This window comes from Chelonia mydas, chromosome 9 (assembly GCF_015237465.2).
Source record: "Chelonia mydas isolate rCheMyd1 chromosome 9, rCheMyd1.pri.v2, whole genome shotgun sequence".
NCBI lineage: Eukaryota > Metazoa > Chordata > Testudines > Cheloniidae > Chelonia > Chelonia mydas.
This window is the reverse complement of record NC_057855.1, coordinates 71,444,536-71,469,536: the sequence shown is the minus strand read 5'-3', so window position 1 is coordinate 71,469,536 and position 25,001 is coordinate 71,444,536. Positions and strand designations below refer to the sequence as shown.

General features: G+C 41.0%; 1 protein-coding gene and 1 long non-coding RNA gene across 3 annotated transcripts in view; one reads left to right on the top strand and one right to left on the bottom strand.

Moving 5' to 3' along the window:
• The window catches only part of LOC122461604, a 621,770-nt gene that overhangs the window by 472,984 nt on the left and 123,785 nt on the right, over nt 1-25,001 (bottom strand). The window lies entirely within an intron of this gene.
• KLHL4 (kelch like family member 4) overlaps nt 1-25,001 on the top strand; it is a 77,434-nt gene that overhangs the window by 27,364 nt on the left and 25,069 nt on the right. For both annotated transcript variants that reach the window (XM_007059450.4, XM_043522000.1), the window contains exons 2-4: nt 17,891-18,064; nt 18,487-18,623; nt 23,080-23,276. In XM_007059450.4, coding sequence (XP_007059512.2) covers nt 17,891-18,064; nt 18,487-18,623; nt 23,080-23,276 — 508 coding nt within the window. The remainder of the gene's footprint in view (nt 1-17,890; nt 18,065-18,486; nt 18,624-23,079; nt 23,277-25,001) is intronic.

Sequence of the window (25,001 nt, the reverse complement as noted above, 5' to 3'; positions counted from 1 at the left end):
TGGTTATTGTTTTTATATATATTGGTTTTAGAAGATCAAAAAAGGCAGACAAAAGTAGCTAGGTGGAAGGGAGGCCAGCCTATTTCTTGGCTGTTTCTAAACTTCTACCTCTTACTTCAGACTCACTTTTCCCTACTTATATCACCCCTGGTGGAGCACATTCTGCTTCATGCCATGACATTTTATTGTTCTGACTGGGGATAACCAGCAACATTTGAAAGCCCTTTTTTAACTGAACCTCTAGAATTTTTGAGGATCACCAATCAACACTGTTTAGCTATACCTAAAAACTGGACTACAAGTGAGTTTGTAGATGGTACCACAAAAGCAGCACATTCCATAGCTTAAAAAGAAGACTGAATACCACATCAGCAATAACCAACCTGTAGGCTTCAATTTCCTCTCTGCACCTTCTCCAATCACCATATGCATGGTTAAGGAATTAAGACAACAATCTCATAGAGAAATGAAAAAATATTGAAACATCTTGCTATAACTCGTGACAACTCCTGTCAAAGAGAAGCTCATTGCATTTTTGTTCCTCCTCTCACTAATCTCCCCCAGAATGACTTAGCAGTCTGCAGTACATCAGACTTTCTAGAGGAACAAGGATATGCATTCCTACTTTTAGAATCAAAGAGCATTAGAATCCTCAAATTCCAGAAGGGTATATTTTTTAAAAGGTAAGAAACATACAGTGCTTTTTAAACTTAAAAGGAATGGTCCCAATTAAATACAAAGACAGAATTAAACATACATGCCAAACCTCTGTGAACCCATTTGCTGTGTGGCATATTTGCATTCACACTAAGTTCACTGGGCTTGTACAAATGCAACAGAAGTATTTGGCCCAGCATTTTTTGCACAAAAACATAGATATCTGTCATATCGTCTCTGGCCCATAACCCCTATTGTAATTCTTTAGTTTTAGTGTCTGTACTTAAGGTTTTGGGAAACTTTCAAAAACCAATGTCATTTTCCATAAGAGTATTACAGTTCCTATTACACATTACTCACTTAGGCCCCACTCCCCCCGCCCAGCTCCTCCCACCTACCAGCAGCCCCACAGATCAGCTCCTCCCCCTCCCTCCCAGCGCCTCTCACTTGGCGCGGAAATGCTGTTTAGCGGCATGCAGGTGGCACTGGTTAGGGTGGGGGAGGAGTGGGGGTAGTTAGAGGAGGGAGCAGAATGGGGCAGGGCAGGAAGAGGCAGGGCGCAGTTGGGGACTTGGGGAAAGGAGTGTAGTGTGGAAGGGCCTGGGGCAGAGCGGGGTGGGGGACTTGGAGGAAGGGGTAGAGTGGGAGTCGAGCATCCCCTAGTATCTGAGTAAGACCACGCCTATGCCTAATCCTGTAAAGACTTTGCAGGACTGAGACCTAACCCCAAGGGTTTTTTACCTTCCGCTGCAGTATGGGGCCTGGGTTACTTGCAGGCTTAAGCTAGAGTAAATGGTGGAGTCTCTGTAAACTGAAGTCTTCAAACCAAGATTTGAGGACTTCAGTAACTCAGCCAGAGGTTATGGGTCTAGTACAGGAGAGGGTGGGCAAGGTTCTGTGGCCTGCTATCTGCAGGAGATGATCATGATGGTCCCTTCTGGCCTTAATGTCTACTGGTATGTCTACACAGCAAAGAAATACCTGGACTATGGAATTATTTGTACTATTATCAGTAACACACACTGACTTGCAATTTCTGAGCAATCACCAAGTTACTGAAGAGCATTCTTTCAATCATGAGGCTAATAGCTGCAATTACTGTACTTCTATTAACTGCAGCACAGTAATTCAATATAAAATAGTAAATAATGTGTACCACCAGAAAAATATATGGCACCATCACTAGCAGGCTCTTTCTGATGCCAAAAGAAAGTGATACAGTGAAGCATATGTTAAATGGGAGTTTTTTATTATTATTATTATTCTCTGTAGTCTTCTCACAGAGATTTTAAGGTGGCTCGATCAATTTCATTATATATCTATTGATAAGTCACATTCCTGAGTCCAGTGTACTGTAATCAAATTTTAAGTTTATGCTCTTATGTTCACAAATAGTAAATAATTATTATAAGGTAGTTGGCTGAACAATCTAGTATAATTAACCCAGCAGGTAATCAGTGTATATAAATCAGCTCTGCCATTCCTGTATGCTGCATGGAGGATCACAATAGGCAATGGATGATAACATACTCAAAATATTTTGCAGATTCAACATATTACATTTAATCCAGGCTTCTCTTATTATATTGGACAGAGACACACGACTTCTAATGGTTATATTCTTATTCTTCATCACTATTAGAAAAGGGAAGTGGTCAGCTGGTGTGTATAGCTTGACAGGTGCAGACAAGATGAGATGGCAAACTGCAAAGATTTCCCACAATATAATTTCCCTAACCTCTACTAACAATGTATTTATAGCATTTGCTCTCCAGTTCCGCTGTGTATAATAGGCATTTGATATAATGTACAAAAGATCTGAGCACAGATGTACCCTTTATATAACCAGCAGGCATGTCACCACAATACTAATGCAAGGAGACAATCTTTAATTTTCTTGTAAATAGGTTTTCTAACATATTCTCAGCCTTATTATTCTGTCTGCCAATGAAAAGCAAAAAAACACACAAAACATTAAAATGAAACAAAGAAAACTTGTACTCTGTCAATAAGAATAAATAAGAGAAGAGAAATCACCTCAAATATAGACAAAAATCCAACTCAGATTTTATTTTTCTGGCTTGATTACTAAGTCAACATTCATCCCTCTCCTTCCTGGCCACTTCCTGGCCTTTCTTCCCTTTCCTCTATTGATATGGTTGTTTCTTTCCATGCGTCACTCTCCTCCAATTTTAACTCCTTTGCCCCTCTCCCCCATTGCAAGGTCATCCCCGTCAACTCCTAGCCCCGGCTCACCTCCCAACATACACTTCTGCTCGCACTCTGCAGTACATAACTGGCAGAAATTCCATGACAGAATGACTTTCTCCACTACAAATTCATTTTTTCCTCCTTTGGTTCTGCCTTCCTATCTGAACAACTCTATTTCTTCAACTTAACTGAATTCCACACTAAAATCCCCGCTGCCTTTTCACCACCTTTGACTCACTCCTCAAACACTCCCACACTCCTACCACCACTTATCTGCATGCACAGAATCTTCCTGTTTTCTCCCAATAGAAGGTCATGTAGGATTTTGTCAAATTTCCTCATGCCTCAGCCTTTGCTTTCCTCTCTATAACACTCTCCCTCCTCCTCTTTCACTGTCAGAGAGAGAATTTTCTGATCCACTCTCCTCCTCTAACTTCTCCACTTGCCCCCATGATCCTACCACATCTGCTCACCTGCTCATCAATTCCCTTACTTTTCTCCTTAACCTCTCACTCTCCTCTGGCTCTTTCCCCTCATGATACAAACAAGCTTTATTCTCTCCCATCTCAAAACTCACCACTTGCTTCTCCAACTACTGCCGCATCTCCTTTCTCCCATACATCTAAAGCTCAATGAATAAGCGGTCTACAATTGCGGTCTGGAGTTCTCCTCCAATTCCATACTAGACCCTCTCTAATCCAGTTTCTCCCCGTTGCATTTAGATGAAACCACTCTCACCAAAAAGTCTCTAAAAACCTCTTCCTATCAAAATCTCAGAACTGGTTTTCCATCCTCATCCTTCATGACCAGTTAGCTACCTCCAACACTCATCCATGCTCCTCTTTTTGAAATCTCTTCTTCCCTTGGCTTCCATGTGTCTGTACTTAAGGCTTTCTGTCTTCTCCTAGTTGTCCTCTTACCTCCAGTTGCTCATTCAGGATTTTCTGTGGAGGATCCTTTTCATCCCCCACCCCCCACCCCCAGCTTTCTGTGGAGGTTCCCAAAGGCTCTGTCTTTGGTCCTCATCTCTTCTTCCACTATACTTTATCTCCAGGTAATCTCATACACAAACACAAATTTAACCATATCTTTATGCTGATGACTCACAGATCTACTTCTCTATTCCTGATCTGTCTCTTTCCGTCCACATTAAAATCTCAGCCTGTCTCTCTGACACCTCCTCATGAATATCTAGCCATCTGTTCAAGCTCAACAAGTTCTAATCAATTGCTATTCTAAATCTAAACCTTCTCCCTAAACTCTCCCTCACTTCTTGATCATTGCAGACACAGACACAACCACCACCCTGACTGTTACTTAAGCCCATAACCTGCATGTTATCTTAGACTCAGATCCCTCTCTGTGTCCTCACACCCAGGTTACGTCTAAATCTTGCAGATTCTTTCTGCACAGCATCTTTATGGTATGGCCTTTTGTACATTTATAAAGTTTGCAGATGATACCAAGCTGTGGGGGGAGGTGGGTGCAAGTGCTCTGGAGGATAGGGTTATACTTCAAAACGATCTGGACAAACTGGAGAAATAGTCTGAAGCAGGGCCAGCTACAGGCACCAGCGTTCCAAGCAGGTGCTTGGGGCGGCAGTTTGAAAGGGGCGGCAGTTCCTCCGGCCGCAACGGCAAATCGGCGGCAGCTTCTCTGTGCCACCCACCGCAGTGGCAAATCGGCGGCAGCCCCTTCCCTTTGCAGCTTCTTCCTTTTGCTGTCCGCGGTGGCAGTTTCTTTCATTGCTTGGGGCGGCCAAAACTGTGCAGCCGGCCCTGGTCTGAAGTCAATCGGATGAAATTCAATAAGGACAAATGCAAAGTACTCCATTTAGGAAGGAACCATCAGCTGCACACACACAACATGGGAAATGACTGCCTAGGAAGGAGTACTGTGGAAAGGGATCTGGTGGTCATAGTGGACGCAAGCTAAAGATTAGTCAACAGTGTAACACTGTTCCAAAAAAAGCGAACATCATTCTGGGATGTATTAGCAGGAGCATTGTAAGCAAGACACAAGAAGTAATTCTTCTGCTCTACTCTGCGCTCATTGGGCCTCAACTGGAGTATTGTGTCCAGTTCTGGGTGCCACATTTCAGGAAAGATGTGGACAAATTGGAGAAAGTCCAGAGAAGAGCAACAAAAATTATTAAAGTTCTAGAAAACATGACCAATGAGGAAAGATTGAAAAAATTGGGTTTGTTTAGTCTGGAAAAGAGAAGATTGCGAGGGGACATGATAACAGTTTCCAAGTACACAGAAGTTGTTACAAGGAGGAAGGAGAAAAATTGTTCTTCTTAACCTCTCAGGATAGGATAAGCAGCAATGGGCTTAAATTTCAGCAAGGGAGGTTTAGGTTGGACATTAGGAAAAACTTTCTAACTGTCAGGGTGGTTAAGCACTGGAATAAATTGCTTAGGGAGGCTGTGGAATCTCCATCTTTGGAGATTTTTAAGAGCAGGTTAGACAAACACCTGTCAAGGATGGTCTAGATAATACTTAGTCCTGTGATGGAGTGCAGGGGACTGGACTAGATGACCTCTCGAGGTACCCTCCAGTTCTACGTTTGCATGATTCTATGCCTACACATAGCTAAAACTCTCATCCAAATGCTCATCAGCCTAATTACTGCAACTTCCTTTTCTCTTCTCTTGACAAGTGTAATCTTGCTCCACTAATATCCACTCAGAATGCTGCTACTAAGATTACTCCTCCTAGGCCATGACTTTGACCATGTCACCCTACTCTTTGTATCCCTCAGCTGTCTTCTCTTTCTCTATCACATCAAACATAAGCTGCTTGTCTTCACTTTCAAGGCCCTTCATGGACTATCCCCATTTTACCTATCATCTCTCATTCATTATCCAAACATCGACTCCTGCCCCCAATCGATCCATGATGCCAACCTCCACCATCCACTTTTTAAAAATTTTTAAACAAGCACCTTTCTGCTTTCTTCCATGTAGCCCCATACACTTGGGAGGAGCTCTCCATAAACATACACAAAGTTATATAATTGTCCTCCTTCAATATTGTCCTTTGCCATGATGCCTAAAGAAAAACTAGAGAATGGTTAGGCTGCTGGGGTACTGTTACCAATGCCTATCCTGCTGACCAATTTGGTCTCATCATCTCCTTGTGCTCCTCTAGCTATCTTTCTGTATCCAGCTATTGTCTCCTCTCTTATACTTAGATTGCAAGCTTTATGGAGCAGGTACCGTTTTTGTTCTGTGTACATATAGCACCCAGCACAGTGGGTTTCTGGTCCATAACTAGGGCTCCTAGGTGTTATGGTAATACAAATAATTAATGAAATGATATAATTATTAATTGATAAAATCTGGTTCTCCAGTATGGTTTTCTGAATAAAACTGTCCTAGACATAACTCAAAACAATTACAGCACTGCAGGAGCTAAATGAAATCTGTATGGCTCTGTTCATGATGGAGTTGCCAAACTGAACTCATAGGATTCAACTAGAATTATAATGGGAATTACAATAAATTTGAAACACAAGATGGCTGCTAGAGTATTGACCTTTATTTCCTAAACCCAGTCATCTGACCTTGGTCAGGGTTTTGTTACCATTCCTGTCACACTGTTTCCAGTGGTTAGTATTGCAGGGAGATAATTAGATACACAAATGTAGAGAAACTGAAATCATCTGCAGTAGAAAGAGACATCAAGCATCAATCTAGATCCACTGCTACCTAAATTTTTATATAGCAATGTTAGTTGTAAAAAAGAATATTTAATGCTTGTATCAATCTGTAAGTGTTTTACAGCTCATATTTCAATATGTTTGCCTAGCTACATTTCTAGATGCACTGGTAAAGCAATTTAACTTGTTCACTGCATTAAACAACACATATTAGCTGTTGATTTGCTAACAGAAATGTTTACCTATTTGAGGTCTTTTTTTATTTAAACAGATTACCATTGTAAATAAAGACAACATTAAATTTCAAATTATATAGCCATCTACTAGTAAATGATACTCTTTGTATATTGGGAGAAATGGGGTGGTGGTGGTGGTGGGGGAAACAGGGTGAGATATTCCTCCAGGACTAGAAAGGAGAACAGCTGATACTGATGGTAATAAACCACCTACAATACTAATACACATAGACTATCTCCTTTAATTTCCTATAATATTACACAAATGCAAGTGACACGGAGCTGATCTGGCAATCAGTGAAAATCGGTACCATTACTGTTAAAAGAGATCATTGTATCAAAAAAGTATTTGACAACAAAATGATGGTTTCTAACTTATAAATCTCCCCCACCCCCATAAAGGCTACCCTTGTACCTCCCAATTATTTCCTCAGCTGTTTGTTAACTAAATACACAGCATGCGTTTGGAGAAAATATTACACACTAGCTTTCTAATTAATCATTCTTCTAATGATTTTCTTCTGTGATAATGTCACTTACATTTTTTAAGAGCAATTTCTTCTAGAAGTCCTTCGTGGAAGCTAATCCAAATACATAGAAGAGAATAAATGATGAGTGCATACTATAATGTTTAAAGTTAGAATTCGGAGGTGAAGTTGAATGTGATATGCATATTTGAAGCTTGAGGCACAAGCAATGGAAGAGGGGCACCCAGTTCTATGTGCCATTAGCAATATAACGTGTATGCCACATCAATGGTGAATAATAAATCCAATAGTGCAACATTTGTTAAATGTGCCTTATTGAAAAGATGATTGAAAAGCAAGTCTAAAGCATAATTAGGGACAGAATAAAGAAGACAGAAGAAAGCTGAATATGTTGCTGATTAGTACTAGAGGTTGGTTTAAAGGGCAAAGGAATGGGAAAGGACAGAATATTTTCCTGTGAGTCATTTCTTAATTTCTGTTAAGCATGACATTGAATGTCACTCTCATGTTATTCTGCTGGGCTGTTTTATTTCTCCTTTTGTTTGTTACAAACACTTTATGAGAAAAGAGATAGAGATATTAAATATTTTATCTCAGCGTATCAGAATATTTCCTACTCAGTGGGAGTATGGGGGTAAGTCTGTGACAGCACGTTTGATAAGGTAATCATTCATTGTTATTGAACTGAGTAGGAGAATTCTATTTTCCTGAATCTGCACACGTTACACTGGGCATCAGCATAGCTATTTTTTGTTTGTTTGTTTGTTTCCAGTAGCAGTCATATGGCCAGATTCTGCCACCCTTCTTCATGGGTTGTACCTTAGTCATTTCAGTGGGATTCCTCAAGGAATAAAATACTACTCAACATGAATAAAGGTGGCAAAATCTGGCCCATAGCATACTGGATGCTATACAAATACAAAGATGACATGGTCCCCGCCCCAATAGTTCACATTCAACCGTTTGAATTTTCCTCAAAAAAACTCCTCCATTTTGAATTACCTGTATTTTGATTACTGAAGTAGGATACTTGTGTAACTCCCTCATTTTCCCCTCCTCTATTGTGATTTGTTTCCCTAGGAAGAGAGCGACTTTCATTTTGGAGAGGGTTTAACAAATCAGAAAAGCAGAATATAATTTATACCTTATTCTGAAAAGTCTGAGAAAAAAGCATCAGTGTGATGGTTATGTAATGAGTAGAATGTTAGGACGCAAGACTGGAACTCATTGAATTCTCTAACACTCAGTAAGAATACAATTAAGTATTAGCACCGCTGGTCTCAAATGTGAAGAGAGTTGTGAAAAAAATTGTTTTGTTTGCATTTGCCTACATTATTCATCAGCATTCTGAAAATTTTTTACTAGCTCTAATCATAATATTGTTTTGCTATAAGCATGTTTAAGAGTCACTTGGCACTGGTAGAGTGACCAGATTTCCTGATTTATAGGGACAGTCCTGATTTTGGGGGCTTTTTCTTATATAGGCACCTATTACCCTCCACCCCCGTCCCGATTTTTCACACTTGCTATCTGATCACCCTACTTGGCAGTCTTGCATCTCTCACCGTTGACTACCCGAATGCTTGTTACAGTAGTTTGAGTGAACTGAAAGGGATCACAGCACAAGGAGTAATGGTCGCACTTTTATCTGCAGATCCACAGGGCACTCTGCACCACAAAGTGGAGACAATCACTGGCTGCTTTTGAAATTGTTGGTCTTCATGGTTTAAGCAAGATTCCAGGAGGGTCCAAATTATTCCATAATGAACAAACAAAATACCAAAAGAAAACTAAAAAAACCAAACAACAAAAAAACCCCAACCAAGTTGCAGTGTGGCCATTTTTTGCACATATTATGGAGTGTCAAAAATGTACACCTTCTACTGTGTGAAAATATAATTTTTGTAAATATAGCTTTTTGTGGGATGGGGCCTAATTAAGTGGAAAGTTATGTGCAATTCACAGTGACGTGAAATCTTTCTTTGGAAGCATGTCTCTATTTTCTCTGAGTTTTTTCCTCCATCTCAGTGTGTTTTTTCCAAGGTGTGGTGTAAGTGCAGATCCAAAGAAGCTCTAGTCTTGCAGAGATTAGGCAGTTTAGCCACTAAACTCTTCAGAAACTGGATTTTTCAATGTGGGTTTTTAAAGCACCTAAGTAGTCTGTGGTCCACACTGTCTGCTGGAAACACCTACATGTATATACACTCACAAAACCACCAAGTGAAATGATAAGTGGAAATTCATGCACAAGAATATGTTTGCTAAAGATTTTCTTGGAAACATAAGAAGACAATTTTTATTGTATTCTAACTACACAGGTGAATGAAAATGCAAAATGAGGGAAAGGCACTTGAAGTAGGTGTCACACCAATTTACAAAAGCAAATTGTCGCACAAGCTGCTAGGCAGTCATGGATTACTGCATGAAACAAAAACATTTTATAGCATCCAATTCCAAAACCAACCATATGTAAAATTATGCAACAGTGAAGCTTTCTACTATATGATTACAAAACAATACCAGATAATCAGGGGGTGGGACAAATTCAAACAATTTTGATGTTGTTTTCCTCCTGTCTACCTTTCTCCATTTCTGTCTTTGTGTGTCAATTAAAATATTTTGTATAACCATACCTAGGAGTTTCACTTGTCTTCAATCACTGTCATCTAATGTAACTAGAATGTCTGTAAGAACAGATTTGTCAAAATTTACTCAGATTTTCTCAAAGAAAATCCCAACAAATCATTAAATGACATAAATCCAAGACTGTATATAGAATGGTGTACAATGAGGGCATGTCTACACGACAAATGCTTTGCTGGTATAGCTATAGCACTAACTATACCAGCAGTGCCCATATTGCAGATGCAGCTTATGATAATGGAAGGAGTTTTTCAATCAGCATCATAGCACCACCTCCCTGACCCACATTAACTATGTTGACACTAGCACTCTTATGGGTGTTTTTGCCAGTATAGCTACATCGGCAAAGGGTGTAGCTTTTTCACACACACTCTGACCAATATAACTACCCCGAAAAAACTTTGTAATATAGAGCTGGCTTGAGCTCATGAGACACCAAAAAGAAAGGAATACTTTCCATATCACCTTTAAAAAGGGCAAAGGCTCCTCTGCATTTTCCTAAGAAAACATGCATAACAGCAACCACCCTCTCAAGCCCCAGTAACATTCCCCCTTATTTGTGTGTGCATTTCAAGATCAACACCACAATGGGTTTCTGTACATACATCCTCCATGAATTATGCCACTTCAAAAGAGTTGCAAAACTTTCCAACTTATTTGTCACTAATTCTTTATGGTGCACCACTTCTAAAGCTATGATGCATTTTCTAACAAAACTAATTAGACTAATTAGACTGCGATATTTGTGATCCATATCATCCTAATGTAAAATTTACTAGGCCTAATGATTTCATTTATATTATATAATATGAACATACATATAACACTACTAGCTAATTTTTCCTTTAGCCAGAAACAATACACATAATGAATTCCTGAGAGCTCACCATAGCTTCAGAGATGGCAGGAAAGATAACACTGTAATGCTTTACAAATCTTTTTGCTCACATAGCTATTTGACAGAATAGCCAGATTATTGTTTAGGTACAAGGATAAAACAAGTGGCTAAATGGAAAACACTTCTAAATTCCTTCGGCAGTATTACTATTCTGTTAGCAGAAATTTATTCGGTGGAGAAATATCACTGTATGTGCCTTCTCAGGTGCTAAAATATTAAAGACCCAAGGGTTTAAAAAAAGAACTATTACACAACTTAAATACCAATTAAGGCATTTCAATGACTACTTCTAGTTACAGCAGAAATGTTCTTTACTTAGTAATAGTGGTCAGAATAATGTAAAAGTGTAATGGCATACAGGAGTAGCGTTTAGTATGGGGGAGGGGAAGAAGGAATAAGACTGGAGCCACTTCAACATAGACTTAATTTTTGTAACAGCCAGCCAACTCTGTTTGCAGCCTCTCCCTTGGCTTTCTTCTCTGCTCCTCAGTGAGAGACTAGCATTACCCTATTGTCCGTGTCAGATTCCCTCCCTGATGTGTGATTTTATTGTACTGTGTCCAAGTCTGTATAGATCTCTGAAGGACAGGGAAACTATAATGAATACATTTTTAAAGATGATAAAAATAACCAAAGATAGCATTTCTATGCATTTTTATCATGACTTCTGCACATCTGGGAGAAAAAGGGGAAATATTTGTTTTCAGTTTTATTTAAAAACTAGTGTCTGGCAGGTGTTCACAGGCTAAGCATTTGAGGATGCAAACTCATTTGCCTCCTTGCTATCCCCCTTCTTTGGGCACATAATACCTTTGATGCTTTTCACTTGTGCAAATCAAGTCAGAAATATTTCCCCCTAATCATAGCCAAGCAGAACAAATTTGTGATTCTTTCTGCTAGATGAGAGGAGAAGAGCCCAGGCCTTATTTACACTGGTGGTGGTGTGTAGGGTACATGTAGCTACATGCTGCAGTGAAAGGCAAGCTGTGTCCACAATGCAGCGTGTAGCTACACACAGTAGCAAAAAGCTCTGGCAAGGGGGAGGCAGCAGGGAAAGATTCCAGCACTGGGGAGCTGCCAGAGCCTCTCTTTATTGTTGGAGTCTTTCACGGAGGTGGGGAGAGGCTCTGGCAATAGGGAGGGAGTGGAACACTACACTGTAGACATGGGATGCATTGCTGGGGTGTAGAGAGCACCATCTAGGGCAGGGGTTGGCAACCTTTTAGAAGTGGTGTGCCGAAGACACACTTTAATATAAGGTTTCATGTGCCAATAATACATTTTAACGTTTTTTAGAAGGTCTCTCTCTCTAAGTCTATATATTATATAACTAAACTATTGTCGTATGTAAACAAGGTTTTCAAAATGTTTAAGAAGCTTCATTTAAAATTAAATTAAAATGCTCACCTTGCGCCGCCGGCCCGCTCAGCCCGTTGCCGGCCTGGGGTTCCGTTCACCTAGGCCAGCAGCGGGCTGAGCGGGGCCTGCGGCCGGGACCCTGGCTGGCAAGGGGCTGGCAGCCAGAACCCCAGACCAGCAGTGGGCCGAGCAGGGCCGGCGGCCGGGACCCCAGACCAGCAGTGGGCTGAGTGGCTCAGCCCGCTGCCACTCAGCCCGCTTCCGGTCTGGGGTTCCGTCCGCCAGCTCCTGCAAGCCGGGGTTCCATCCGCCAGCCCCTCTCAGCCCGCTGCTGGTCTGGGGTTCCGTCCGCCAGCTCCTGCAAGCCGGGGTTCCATCCGCCAGCCCCTCTCAGCCCGCTGCTGGTCTGGGGTCCCGGCCCTGTCCACACAGAGTAAGTACCTACCTTCTCCCTGGTTCTAGCCATTCTCTTCCTCTCGCTGCACGGAGATGAGGGTGGGAGTGTGCTGAGAACAGGGCTGGGGGTGAAGGAGCAGGCTGGGGGCTGGGGTGCAGGGTCTGGCCAGGAGCTAGAATGAGAGAGGGGGCTCAGAGTTGGGGCAGGAGGTTTGGGTGTGGAGCGCTTACCTGGGCAGCTCCCATTTGGTGCGAGGGGTGCAGGTGAGAATGTGGGGGGTGCCGGAGTCAGGGCATGGGGTGTGTGGGGGGGGTGCAGGGGTCAGGGCACGGGCCTGGGGTGTGAGGGAGGAGGGTTCAGGGGTCAGGGAAGAGGGCTGGAGGTGTGTGAGGGGGGTACAGGGGCCAGGGCTGAGGGGTATGGGGGGGGTTCATGAGGTCAGAGAAGAGGGCTGGGGTCATGGGGGTGCTCCCAGCCCCCTGCCATGAGCGGCTCACGGCAGGGGGCTGGAGGGGTATGCCCTGATTCCACCCCCTTCCCCAAGGTTCCCGGAGCAGAGAGCGGGAGCAAAGAGCGTGCTGCGGCTCCGCTTTTCCCTCTCCCCTTGTAGCAAGGGCCATCAGCTGACAGGCTGCAGGGAGGGAGAGAAGGAGGGGCAGGAACCCAGCACACTGGGGGAAGAGGCGGGGGAAGGGGGAAGCTTGCCTGCCCTGCAAGGAGAGAGCGGTGGGCGGTGGGTGGAGAGAGTGGGCCGGGCCAGGCAGGATTTTAATGACAAGCTGCTGTCTGCCGGGGTCAGCAGACAGCAGCGTGCCATTAAAAATTGGCTTGCGTGTGCCGTCTTTGGCACGCGTGCCATAGGTTGCCGACCCCTGATCTAGGGTATATACCCTAGTCATTACTATAAGGTGGGAGTAAAATGTATGAAAGACTGTACTAAAAGAGCAGTTAATTATCAATGGTTTGCTGTCAAACAGATTGTGTAGAATCCCTTGGGGCTCTGTCCTGGGTCTGGTACTATTCAATATTTTCATTAATGACTTGGATAATGCAGTGGAGAATATACTTAATAAAATTTGCAGGTGACACCAAGCTGGAAGGGGTTGCAAGCACTTTGGAGGACAGGATTAGAATGCAAAATGACATTGACAAACTGGAGGATTGGTCTGTAATCAAGAAGATGAAATATATTTAATAAAGACAAGTGCAAAATACTGTACTTAGGAAGAACAACATCAACTGCACAAGTACAAAATGGGGAATGACTGGGAAAAAGATCTGGGTGTTAGAGAGTATCACAAACAGATTATGAATCAACAATGTGTTGCAGTTGCAAATAAGGCTAATATAAGGCTAAGGCTGGGGTGTATTGGTGAGGATGTTGTATGTAAGACCAGGGAGGTAACTGTCCCGCTCTACCTGGCACCGGTGAGGCCGCAGCTGGAGTACTGTGTCCAGTTCTGCGTGCCACACTTCAGGAAAGATGTGGACAAATTGGAGAGATTCCAGAGGAGAGCAACAAAAATGAAAAAGTTTTAGAAAATATGACCTATGAGGAAAGGTTAAAAAAAACTGGGCATGTTTAATTTTGAGAAAAGAAGACTGAAGAGTAACCTGATAACAGTCTTCAAATATGTTAAGAGCTGTTATAAAGAGGACAGTCACCAATTTTTCTCCATGTCCTATGAGTATAGGTCAAGAAGTAATCAGCTTAATGTGTAGCAAGAATGATTTAGGCTAAATATTTTGGGGGAAAACATTAATTTTAAGGACAGTCAAATACTGAAATAGGCTTCTAGTGGACGTTGTGGATTCCCAGTCATTGGAAGTTTTCAGGAACAGGTTACACAAACACTTATCAGGAATGGTCTAGGTATAGTTGGTCCTGCCTCAGCACAGGAGGCAGGACTAGATGACCTCTCGAGGTCCCTTCCAGCCCCACATTTTTGCGATTCTATTATTTGATTGGCATCAGGTAGAGGCCCTTAGTTGGTCAGACTGCGGGTCATTAGTTGTTTTGTCATCATCTTGCTAGAATTTTACTTGTTACTACTTAATGGGAAACCAGCTTAATTTTTATTCAGTTTCACTTCATGTATCAAGTGAAATTTAAACTTGCTTCATTGCATACTAGATAACATGTATCATATGGAATTAAAGCTCTATCATCAGCTTTCTGGATCTGGCATGATGCACCCAAATTACAAGATTGTTTGTGACACACAGGTTTGATATTGAATACTTTTTGAATGACTTACAGCACTGGCATTTTGCCTTTGTGTAAAAAAATGAAAAAAACTACAGAAAAACCTTGACTGGAATAAATAAGGAATATATCCAATTTCTTAACCAGAAAAACAATCTATACTCCCATAATCCCCAAACATCTACAAAAATATATTCAATTGGCTCATTAGCACTGACCCCCCCTGACCCCCCCACTTGGTAAGGCAACTCCCTTTTCATGTGCTATAATATATATTCTGCTTACTGTATTTTTCATTCCATGCATCGGGTTTTAGCCCACAAAAGCTTATGCCCAAATAAATATGTTAGTCTCTAAGGTGCAACAAGGACTTCTCGTTGTTTCAATCTAAGTAGTATGTTTATGATAGAATTATTCTGTTTTCACCTTTGGGGTCACAAAAATTGGTCTGCACTCTAGACAGCTAGACTGTGAAGGATACAGACATTGTGGACACATGCATAACAGAAGACGTTTCTTAGCAACAAGAACTATGTGAAAGCTTCTGGAATTTCTTATTACCTCAACTTATTATTTCCTAAATGTAATAATGGCTTGCACATTCTGTATGGTTAACAAGCAGAATCAGACACACCGTATCCAGTTCCATTGCACAAACAAACTGAATAACTGCAGTTGTTATAAAGAAGGAAAGAATGAGAAATAAAGTGAAGAAATTCCAAAGATGAATGGGCAAGGAAAATCTAAATTTCATTCCAAACTATTTAATGTGACAAGGAAACCTCACTTTAAAGAATAAGAAAAGAGTTCATTCTGTTTGGGCGGGCGGGAGGTGGGAGGGGGGAAGAGCTAAAGGGCACATGAAAATGCTGCCTCACTCCAGTAGAATCTTTATTTTGTTGTTGTTTTAGGGGCTGCTCTCTTTTAAGTCAATGGAATGCCCACCATTCATTTCAATAGAAGTTGAATTAGGTGCAAAATTAATGGTCTCAAGTAGACTTTGAAGTTACACTTTCTCAAATATCTGGTTTACTCTACAGACCTATGTCGGTATAACTACGGTCGCTTAGGGGTCTGAAAAATCCATACCCCTGAGTGACAGTTATACTGACCTAACCCTCTCCCCGCCATATAGACAGTGCTATGTCAGTGGGAGAGCGTCTCTCACTTACATAGCAACTGCCTCTCGGGGAGGTGGATTAACTAGGCCCACCGGAGACCTCTCTCCCATTGGCTTAGAGCATCTTCATTAAAGCATTAGAGCGGAGCAGCTGCTGCAGCATTTTAAGTGTAGACTTCCCCTAAGTAAATAGGTTTTACACAATGTTGAGATAGTGCCAAAATAAAAACACAAAGTGTCCCAGATCTACACTAGAAGACTTTGCTGGTATAGTAATGTCGGTGAAGGATGTAACTTTTGAACAACACATCTATAGAGGCAAAATCACAAGTGTAGACACAGTTATACTAACATGAAAATGCTTTTGTCAGTGTAGCTAGTTTCACTAAGAGAACTGGTAGATGCTATATCAGCAACAGAACTTTTGCCTGCATAATGTGCATTTATACTAGGCAGGCATGCTGGTATAGCTATATCTGAAAACCTCTTCTACTCCAGACCTGGCCAATGCACACACACAATGGCAGCAACCCTACAGGACCAAAGCGTTATATTATGAAGACTACCTTTGAAAAGAGTGAAAGCAAGAAATTTCTTTAAAATGGAAGCTTTGATTCTACAAATCCAGAACATGTTGCTGAAAGACCTTAACATCATGAAAGTTGCTTGTTTCTTTCACTTGAGTTTTCACATGCACAATGCATGAACTCAGAAGAAATAAGGTTTGCTGCTGCTTCTTGACATCTTCAGGCCCACTGTAAATCCAAATATAACTGTAAAGATAATTTTCCAGTTTAAATGTACCAAGTATCAGGAAAAAATATAGCAAACTAGATTTCATCAACATGATAAATGGCCAAAGAAATGATTCATCTTAACTCAAGAAGAGTTAGGAAAAAGTAAACATCCATTAAAAGTTGACAAAAAAATAAAAACAAAACATCATTTGGAGAGGTGATGAAAGGAGCTGGGAAAACTAATATGCATATCAGACCATTAAAGTCCATAGGAATGGCCTGCAGATTAGGTACCTACTTGTTAAAAAAATTAAAAATCATGCATTGGGTAATATGGTATTCAGCAAGAAGAGGAGAGGTCCAATCATGAATTCATTGAGACTTTTCACATTACATTTATTGACACTCATGTGCTTGCTGATTAATTAATATGAATTATCAATCAAATGTTTGGTCAAAAACCGGTGGGTTTTTTGTGTGTTTTTAGGAGTGTAATGTAATGTGTTATTTTTGTATTGAAGTCTGGGATTTGCCATGAACCTTTTAGACCATGACACTTCTATCTTCATAGGCTCTACCCATGTAAACCTTTACTAGCATCAATAGTTCTCTAATTGATGCCCATGGAACTGCTCTTGGTAGAAATTGGTGGACTTAGTTGTCTTTGCAGGATCAGGCCCACAGGAAATAATTCTAAAATCAAGTTTTTTAACTATCAGTATTGCATTCATATTAATAAATTGGCAGACATACTTATGACAGTTGCCTAAAGCACACATCTGAGCAGCAAAAACTACTTAAAATAATTGGAAATACCCAAATTATATTTACTGTATTATTTAATAAAATCAGCGCAGTAAATGAGAAGGAAGTAGTATCTGGAGGAAAAAACCAGCGCCACCTAGCCCTGATTCATAATCTCTTTTACTCAAATCTAGAATCCTCTGCCTGACTTCATAGAACTCACTAAAATAGTGTAATATATCCTTAACATTATTTATATTTGCCAGATATGAACCCTTTCTTTTTATTTTGTTTTTCTCTTAGAAAATGTTTATTATAGTTACAATAAGTTTTAAAATAGTTTACAAAAGGTCTGAAGTATAATTAAAAGAAACAAATGGAAAATGACACATTAAGTCCACTCTCACCAGATCAATATATTTAAAGACTTCCAGTTATACTGCAATTTCCACAGCTCAATTAAAGATGAAGTTAAAAGCATTCTCGGGTTTGATAATGCTACAGTAACCTCGTTTTCTCTTTCTTTATCAGATTATCAATAGCTAGCTGTTCACCCACTGGAATGAACACCAATGGCTCAGATGAATACTTCCAATCTACAAATCATGCAGAGCAGACATTTCGCAAGATGGAGAACTATCTCCAGCAGAAGCAGCTGTGTGATGTTCTTCTCATTGCTGGAAATCACAAGATTCCAGCTCACAGGTGGAATTTTCCTTATTGTTTACTAGCCTTTATAGCCTGACAGTTCCAAGAGCTCAGACAATGTGAGTTCTCACCTTGTCCCTGATTAGTTATGAATGAATGGTTACAATAATTAGCACATCAGCTGAAGACAGTTAAATGATATGATCACAGCTTTAAATTCATTATTGTAAATAGAAAGAAATTCAAGTATGAATCAGTTTTTTCTATTTTGCTACAGTCAAACTTTAGAGAGATGAGTGAAGCAAACAGCACAAAGACACCCTCTGAAAGAAAAGTTCAGATTTTAATTTACTAGATTACTTAATTCCCTTTTAATTTCACTGTTAACCACTGTAAGGATAAAGTCTTTTAAGGCAGCCAATATGTTTCTCCTAAACACACAAATGAATTGCATAATAATGGGCTGTTTCCATTTCAAGATTGGTTCTTAGCGCTGTGTCTGATTATTTTGCTGCAATGTTTACTAATGATGTGCGTGAAGCAAAAGAAGAAGAGATCAAAATGGAAGGAGTGGACCCAGATGCACTGAAAGCTTTGGTGCACTATGCCTATACAGGTAATTCCTAAGCTATTGTCTAATTCTGTAAAGAAAGGTGAACACTGTCCAGCATGCAAAATTTTTCACCTCATCCATTTTATATTAGTGCTTAGATACATACCCAATACTGGAAAATATATTTGTGTAGAATGCTATTTACTAAATATGATGACAAAATAAAAATAACCCACAACAACCCTAGCTAGCTCTTATTGTGAGGAAAAATAAGAATATGTCATAGTTACAGGGTAAGCTGTGCTTTAGACCCTTTATGTCCTTTGAGTGCACCCCTAAGGTGAAAGTTCTGGCTTCATTCGTCTCTCTGAAGGGTGGAACAACATGGTTCAACCCCTCTGGGACTGGACCTCTGGGTGGTAAGTTCAATTCAGTCCAGTTACTTCCATCTCAGCTGAGAGAAGCAGACTGCCTTGCTGCATTCTTTCCCTCCTTCCATGAGTCTGCATTGGCATCTCCATCTCAGGCAGCTTCTGACAACCAACTCAATCCCTTTTCTTACCCGTGCCAGCATCTTTAAGGTTTCAGAATCCACTTAGATCCTAGGTTTGGCTTTGGGAAGAACAAACCTCACTGGAGTGAGGCAGAGGGTGAGGAGGTTACTAACTACCCCCACTGTTTCCTCAAGGAACCCCATGATATTTTCTCAGACTGTACTTTCTCTTTGCCATTGTTTTGTTTCCTGTTTCTCTCCTCCCCCATCTCTAAAAAGCCTCCTTTGAGTCACCTCTTTGCAGTCAGGCAGGATAATATCAAATAAGTAAACTGAGGTGCACGTGATATATATAAAAATAGACAACTCCCTCACACTCCACATCTTGTATGACAAATAGCTTATTCTTTTATTGGACCAATGTCTGTGGTGAAAGAGAGAAGTTTCTGAAGCTGAGGAAGAGCTCTGCGTAACTTGAAAACTTGTCTCTTTCACCAACAGAAGCTGGTCCAATAAAACATATTATCTCACTCACCTTGTCTCTCTAACATCCTGGGACCAACATGGCTATATCAACACTGCAAGTACTTATTCCAACAGATATACGAATGTCAAAATATTCTGTTACTCTGTACATGATTAGAACATCTGCTATTTTTAATTCAGACACAAAGAAGAGGAATAGTAATTTAAATGAATAAAGGTCAGATTCTGCCTGTTGCTTTGTTCATGAAGTTATATGGGAGGAGCATGCTGAGAACCTTTGCCCTTTGGATGCCCCACCAAATGGCCAGGTTCAACTTCAGCAACTCATCTTCTTCAGGGGGAGAGGCACAGGCCCGTCCTTGGAACTGGATCAAGGGGAATAAGATGTACTCCTTAATGTCATGAACTAGCCACAAATTTGAAAAAATTAACTACTGATGTTTACTCGAAAAAAATTGGTCTAAGATATTTTATGTTAGTAGCAGAGTATTTTCAGCTTTTCTGTTCTACTCTCCCCACTCTTTTCAGTACAATTGCACCCCAATGTTTACATTAATTACTAATTTGATTCTGAGACCTTAGTCAATAGCCAAACAGACCAAACCAGAGAAGCATGAATTGTCTTTTTCTTGCTGCTCTGTAATCTGTGGAGAAAAAATGCTGTAGAACAGATTTCTGTTACTCTAGTGTACAATCCAATTAAAAATATCCACAACATTTGAAGTTATGCAAGCACTGAAAGGCTGCAGATACTAGCTCTTTGGGAGGTTATTCAACTCAGAATAAAGGTCACTCTGCCATAGGTGCTAAAGGAGCTCCTTCTCCCATGCCTGAATCTTGAGAAGGGAGAAAAAACAGTCTCCCAGAATGTAGCAGCACACAAATTACCAGAACAACACCCTTGCACAGTCGATGGTACAGAGATGAACTATCTCAGACTGATCTCGCATTCTCCCTCTCATACATGCACTCATTGGTTTGCTTTGAATAAGACAACTTTCTACATGCATCAGCCTCCAGAATGGGACATGAGAAACTGTGGCTCATACCTGTTGAGTGGGTCCAACCTTTCCATGCATCATTTCAAAGAGTAAAAAATTATTTCATGGCAAATATAAAGTAAAATTAAATTTTAAAAAGGTTACTGTGCAAGAAGGGGCATTTAAAATGTTTTCCAAGTGCTCATTTCATCTACTGTGTTTTGATATTTACATTAAAGTGCTAAAAATATAGAAGACTGTTTCCACTTTGATGGTCTTAGAACCTGTAGAAATATCAGGTATTATGTAAAAGTGCAACCTACAACTATAGATTTTACACTAATATTCGAATAAACCTCACAACAATGATATTATGGAACAAAATTTGTAAGTGTAATTCAAGAAAATGGATGAATGCAATTTTATAAAAGTTTAACACATTTTAGTTGGTAAAATTAAAAGAAAAATGTGATTAATATAAATTAACTGTAAAAGTCTTTTAAAAGTGAGATATGGGAAAAGTTTAATTCATAATTAACATCAGAATTTAAATTAATCTACAGGCATAGTATTTTATTTGAAAATAAATGCATAGTATATAAGCATGAAATAAACTTTCCATGTTGTTAATATTAGTTGACCCCTTCAATACTATGTTACATTAAACAGAGTCTACCAACCCCCTACCTAGTACAAAATTACCAATTTTCTGGGGTTTGGGTTAGTGGGTAACTCAAACAAGATGCCGTGAATTTCAGCCTAAGATTTCTCCCCAGACTGGCTGTTTCTAGATTTTCCCTGCAGGTTCTCCTCCATCCCAATCCCTTGATTCCTATTTACAGAGACACACTTTATATCCCTTTATATCCTGGTTAGCAGTACTGACCCAACCTAAGAATGATCAACAAACATCCTTCTATATCTTGATTCAGAATTGTCTGGGTATACCGCAAGAAGGACAGGAGACTTGTTATGGGTTTTAATCAAGCCACAACCTTATTATATAGATGTCTGGGACTACCCAGCAGATGAAGTATACAGTGCAGGCAAATCCATGCTTATTCAACTCAATTCTCCAGGGCTTCCACCAGCCCCTCTTTGTTTCCATCCAGGTCCCCCAGCCGACCCATGGCTTGGACCTTACCATCCACCAGCCTCGTAAGAGGGTTAAGGAGGGCTATGAGAATGGAGGGGGTTGGCTCCCAGCCATACCGATCATAGGAGTCGACAAACCCCCTCCCCTGTTCTGTTCCTTTATCCAGGACCTCCTTTTAAGTCCTTTACCGGGCCATTTATCTGGTCACTGGCTGCCCTCCCTATGGAATACATTCACTGAACATCTACCCAATATTACAAAATAAGTTGTGACAAATCGCCTACCACCTTTTCTATTCACCAGAAAAGGTCCATCCTCACACCTGCTGTGAGGAAGTTGAAAAACCACACTCCACCAAAGCCAATTGTGGTGGTGTGGGAAAAATTCCTTCCCAGCCCCGCTTTAAAAAGGGCTACTAGCGTAATGCCCACAGCAGGTCCTAAACCAGCCTGCCATTCACCTTCACTAGCAGAGATTGGGTGGGTGCTGGCTTCCTCACTGCTTGGCCATAGAGACTTGCCCCCCCCCCCCAGATTTCATACCTTTATGCACATTCCTGGGGGGCAGGGATGAGTCATTGCTGCAAAGCACCTTTTGCAGCAATTTCTGACCTTCCTCCTCTCTCCCTGCCCCCCAACCACAAAGCAGAGCTGCCTTTCTTTGGGTAAGGCCAGACAAATTCTGCCCCACCTTTAGTTGTTGTGCAGTCATTAGCATGGAATGGTATATCAGAAGTGGGTTGTGGTAGGGGCTGACAATTAGATAAGATCCAGTTGCTGACAAATGCACACAGAAAGGGTATATGACGACAGCAGGCTCATTTGCAACCTAGACAGAAACAGTGGCTATAAAAGGGTGGTTTCAGAGTAGCAGCCATGTTAGTCTGTGTCCACAAAAAGAAAAGGAGTACCTGTGGCACCTTAGAGACTAAAAAATTTATTCGAGCATAAGCTTTTCGTAAGCAGCTCACTTCATCGGATGCATTCAGTGGAAAAGGGGTGGTGATTCAACCTTAAGGCTTGCCCAGATTTTCCAAAGATTTTTCCCCCATGAGGAACGACTCATGGGGAAAAAAATACAAAGAGACCCGTGGGGTACATCTACATACAAGCTATGGCATACACATATTTGTACGAGCTCTCATCTGAGCTAACGCACCAAAAATAGTAGCGTAGCCATGGTAGCACAGGCAGTGGCAGTACAGGCGAGCTGGGCCAAATACAAAACCCTTTGAACCCTGTGGGTCTATACTTGGGGTGGCAAGCCCGTGCTGCTGCCTGTGCTACCAGGGCAATGCTATTTTTACTGTGCTAGCTCAGATAAGAGCTAGCATGAGTACGCGTACGGGAGCTGGAAATCACACCCATTGTTCGTAGGGTAGTTGTAGCCATAGGTTGTAGCCACAAGGGAAATGAAAGGCAAACCAATTAATGCATAATTTTCTTGATCTAAACCACACTATAGGAGTTTTAGAGTTAAAGGAAGACACTATAGAAAGTTTGCTGGCTGCAGCTTGTCTTCTCCAGCTGTCTCAAGTCATTGAAGTGTGTTGCAACTTTCTCATGAAGCAGCTCCATCCTTCAAACTGTTTAGGGATTCGATCCTTTGGAGACGCACAGGGTTGCATGGAACTCTTGAAGGTGGCACATCTGTACACTATGGTAAGATTATTAATCCAACCATTTTGAAATGACAGTATGAAGAGCAGGCATGAATACTATACTGGATCTGTAAAATCAATGGGGTGATGGAAAGATGGCCAGGGGTTATTGCAGCAGAACTAGCTGAGTGCAGAGATGTATTGATGCTGCAATTTCACAGACTGATGCAGAGGCTGTGCTCTCCATTTGCACACCTGAGATCCAGAGACATTGAGCCTTGCTAAGGTACCATGCGTCCAGGAACTCCCAGTGCAGGAGTATCCTGCACAATGCCTAACAAGAAATATGTGCCACAATCCATCCTCAAAAGGAAAATGTAACAGGTGTAATTACTGGGATGAAATTGGGAGCTGATAAAAACATTAGAAAGAAACATTTGATTTTGTTGTTTATATTTTTGACTTGTTATTTAATAACTTGCTGTTATTAAAAAGAAAAAGTATGAACAGCCATCTTGTTATATTTGAAGATACTGTATGCAAGCTGTATTGCATCCTTTGAAAAGTCAACAGGATTCTGGTCTAGCGGCCGTCAAGGAAGGACAACAGTTCATCTTTATTAACTAACGGCAGTGCAAAGAGAAGTCAAACACTGCTTTCAAGGTTTAGGCAAACAGGAAGAAAGGCAAAAAAGAAAAAGTAGATGAGATTTAGAAAAAAAATACAAAAAAGTGGCAAGTCTATCAAAATTAATGTAAGAGGAAACATTCTGAGGAAACAAATAGCAATTTTATTCTCAAACTATGAGCACAAGATATCAACAAATTTAGTAGCAGCGTAAAGGCTTCACAATTCTAAAAGCCGTTCCAAAGATAGAAGTAAATTAATTTGGACATGGTGGCAAATGAGGACAAACACTGGGATGAATTTGAAGTCATAGGTTACAAATTTATTAAATTTAACACAGCAGAGAGGTATTACCCTCCTTGCCAACTATACTCTCACATACCAGGCATTTTAAGTGGTTCCAGTGCAGGGTTACATGGCTCTTACCACATAACCCACAGACTCTCCTCAGCCTAACCCTAGGACTCAGATCACTCTTCTGAATCCTATCACTGCATCAGTTTCTCTGACAGGGGGACAGAGGGTACTAAAGGGGGAACCTTGGCCCCCAAAGGCACAAGGCCCATCAGCAAAATGTCAGGTTTTGGTTTTTTGTTTTTGTTTTTAAACACTTCTGGGAACTGTTGCTTTTTTCCTTTTAAGATTGGAAACTAGCTACAAGTTGTGACAAACTTACATCCCTACCAAGCACTACATCCTATTCTTATTTAACTCCTCCAGGATGCCCTGAGGAATGCAAAAATACCCACCGGGCCTTAGCTAGTTTGGCCCCTATGGGAAGAAAAAAATCCTTCCTGATCCCAAAACAGGTCAACCCCACTGCATCTGCAATAACACAGCTCTGAAGCTACCAGTTCAATGTGGGAAGGGTGGGGCTGTTGAAACGGGTCAAAATGAGGCTCCACATGGCCTTGGCTAGGATTTAAGTTAAAGAAAGGGATGTGTTAGGGACCATCTGGCCAATGAGTGGCTGGAGACTAAGCACTTGGAGAGGTCACCTCTGCATCCCCCAGTGTGTGTTCGCCTTCTCATCTCTACTGGGATCTCCCAATCACTGATGGCCCCATCCAGTTTTTCACCCATTAAGGTGGGCGAGTAGCATGAACAGATTGACGGCACTTTTTGTGTCCCTTCCTATAATATTACTAGAATACATATA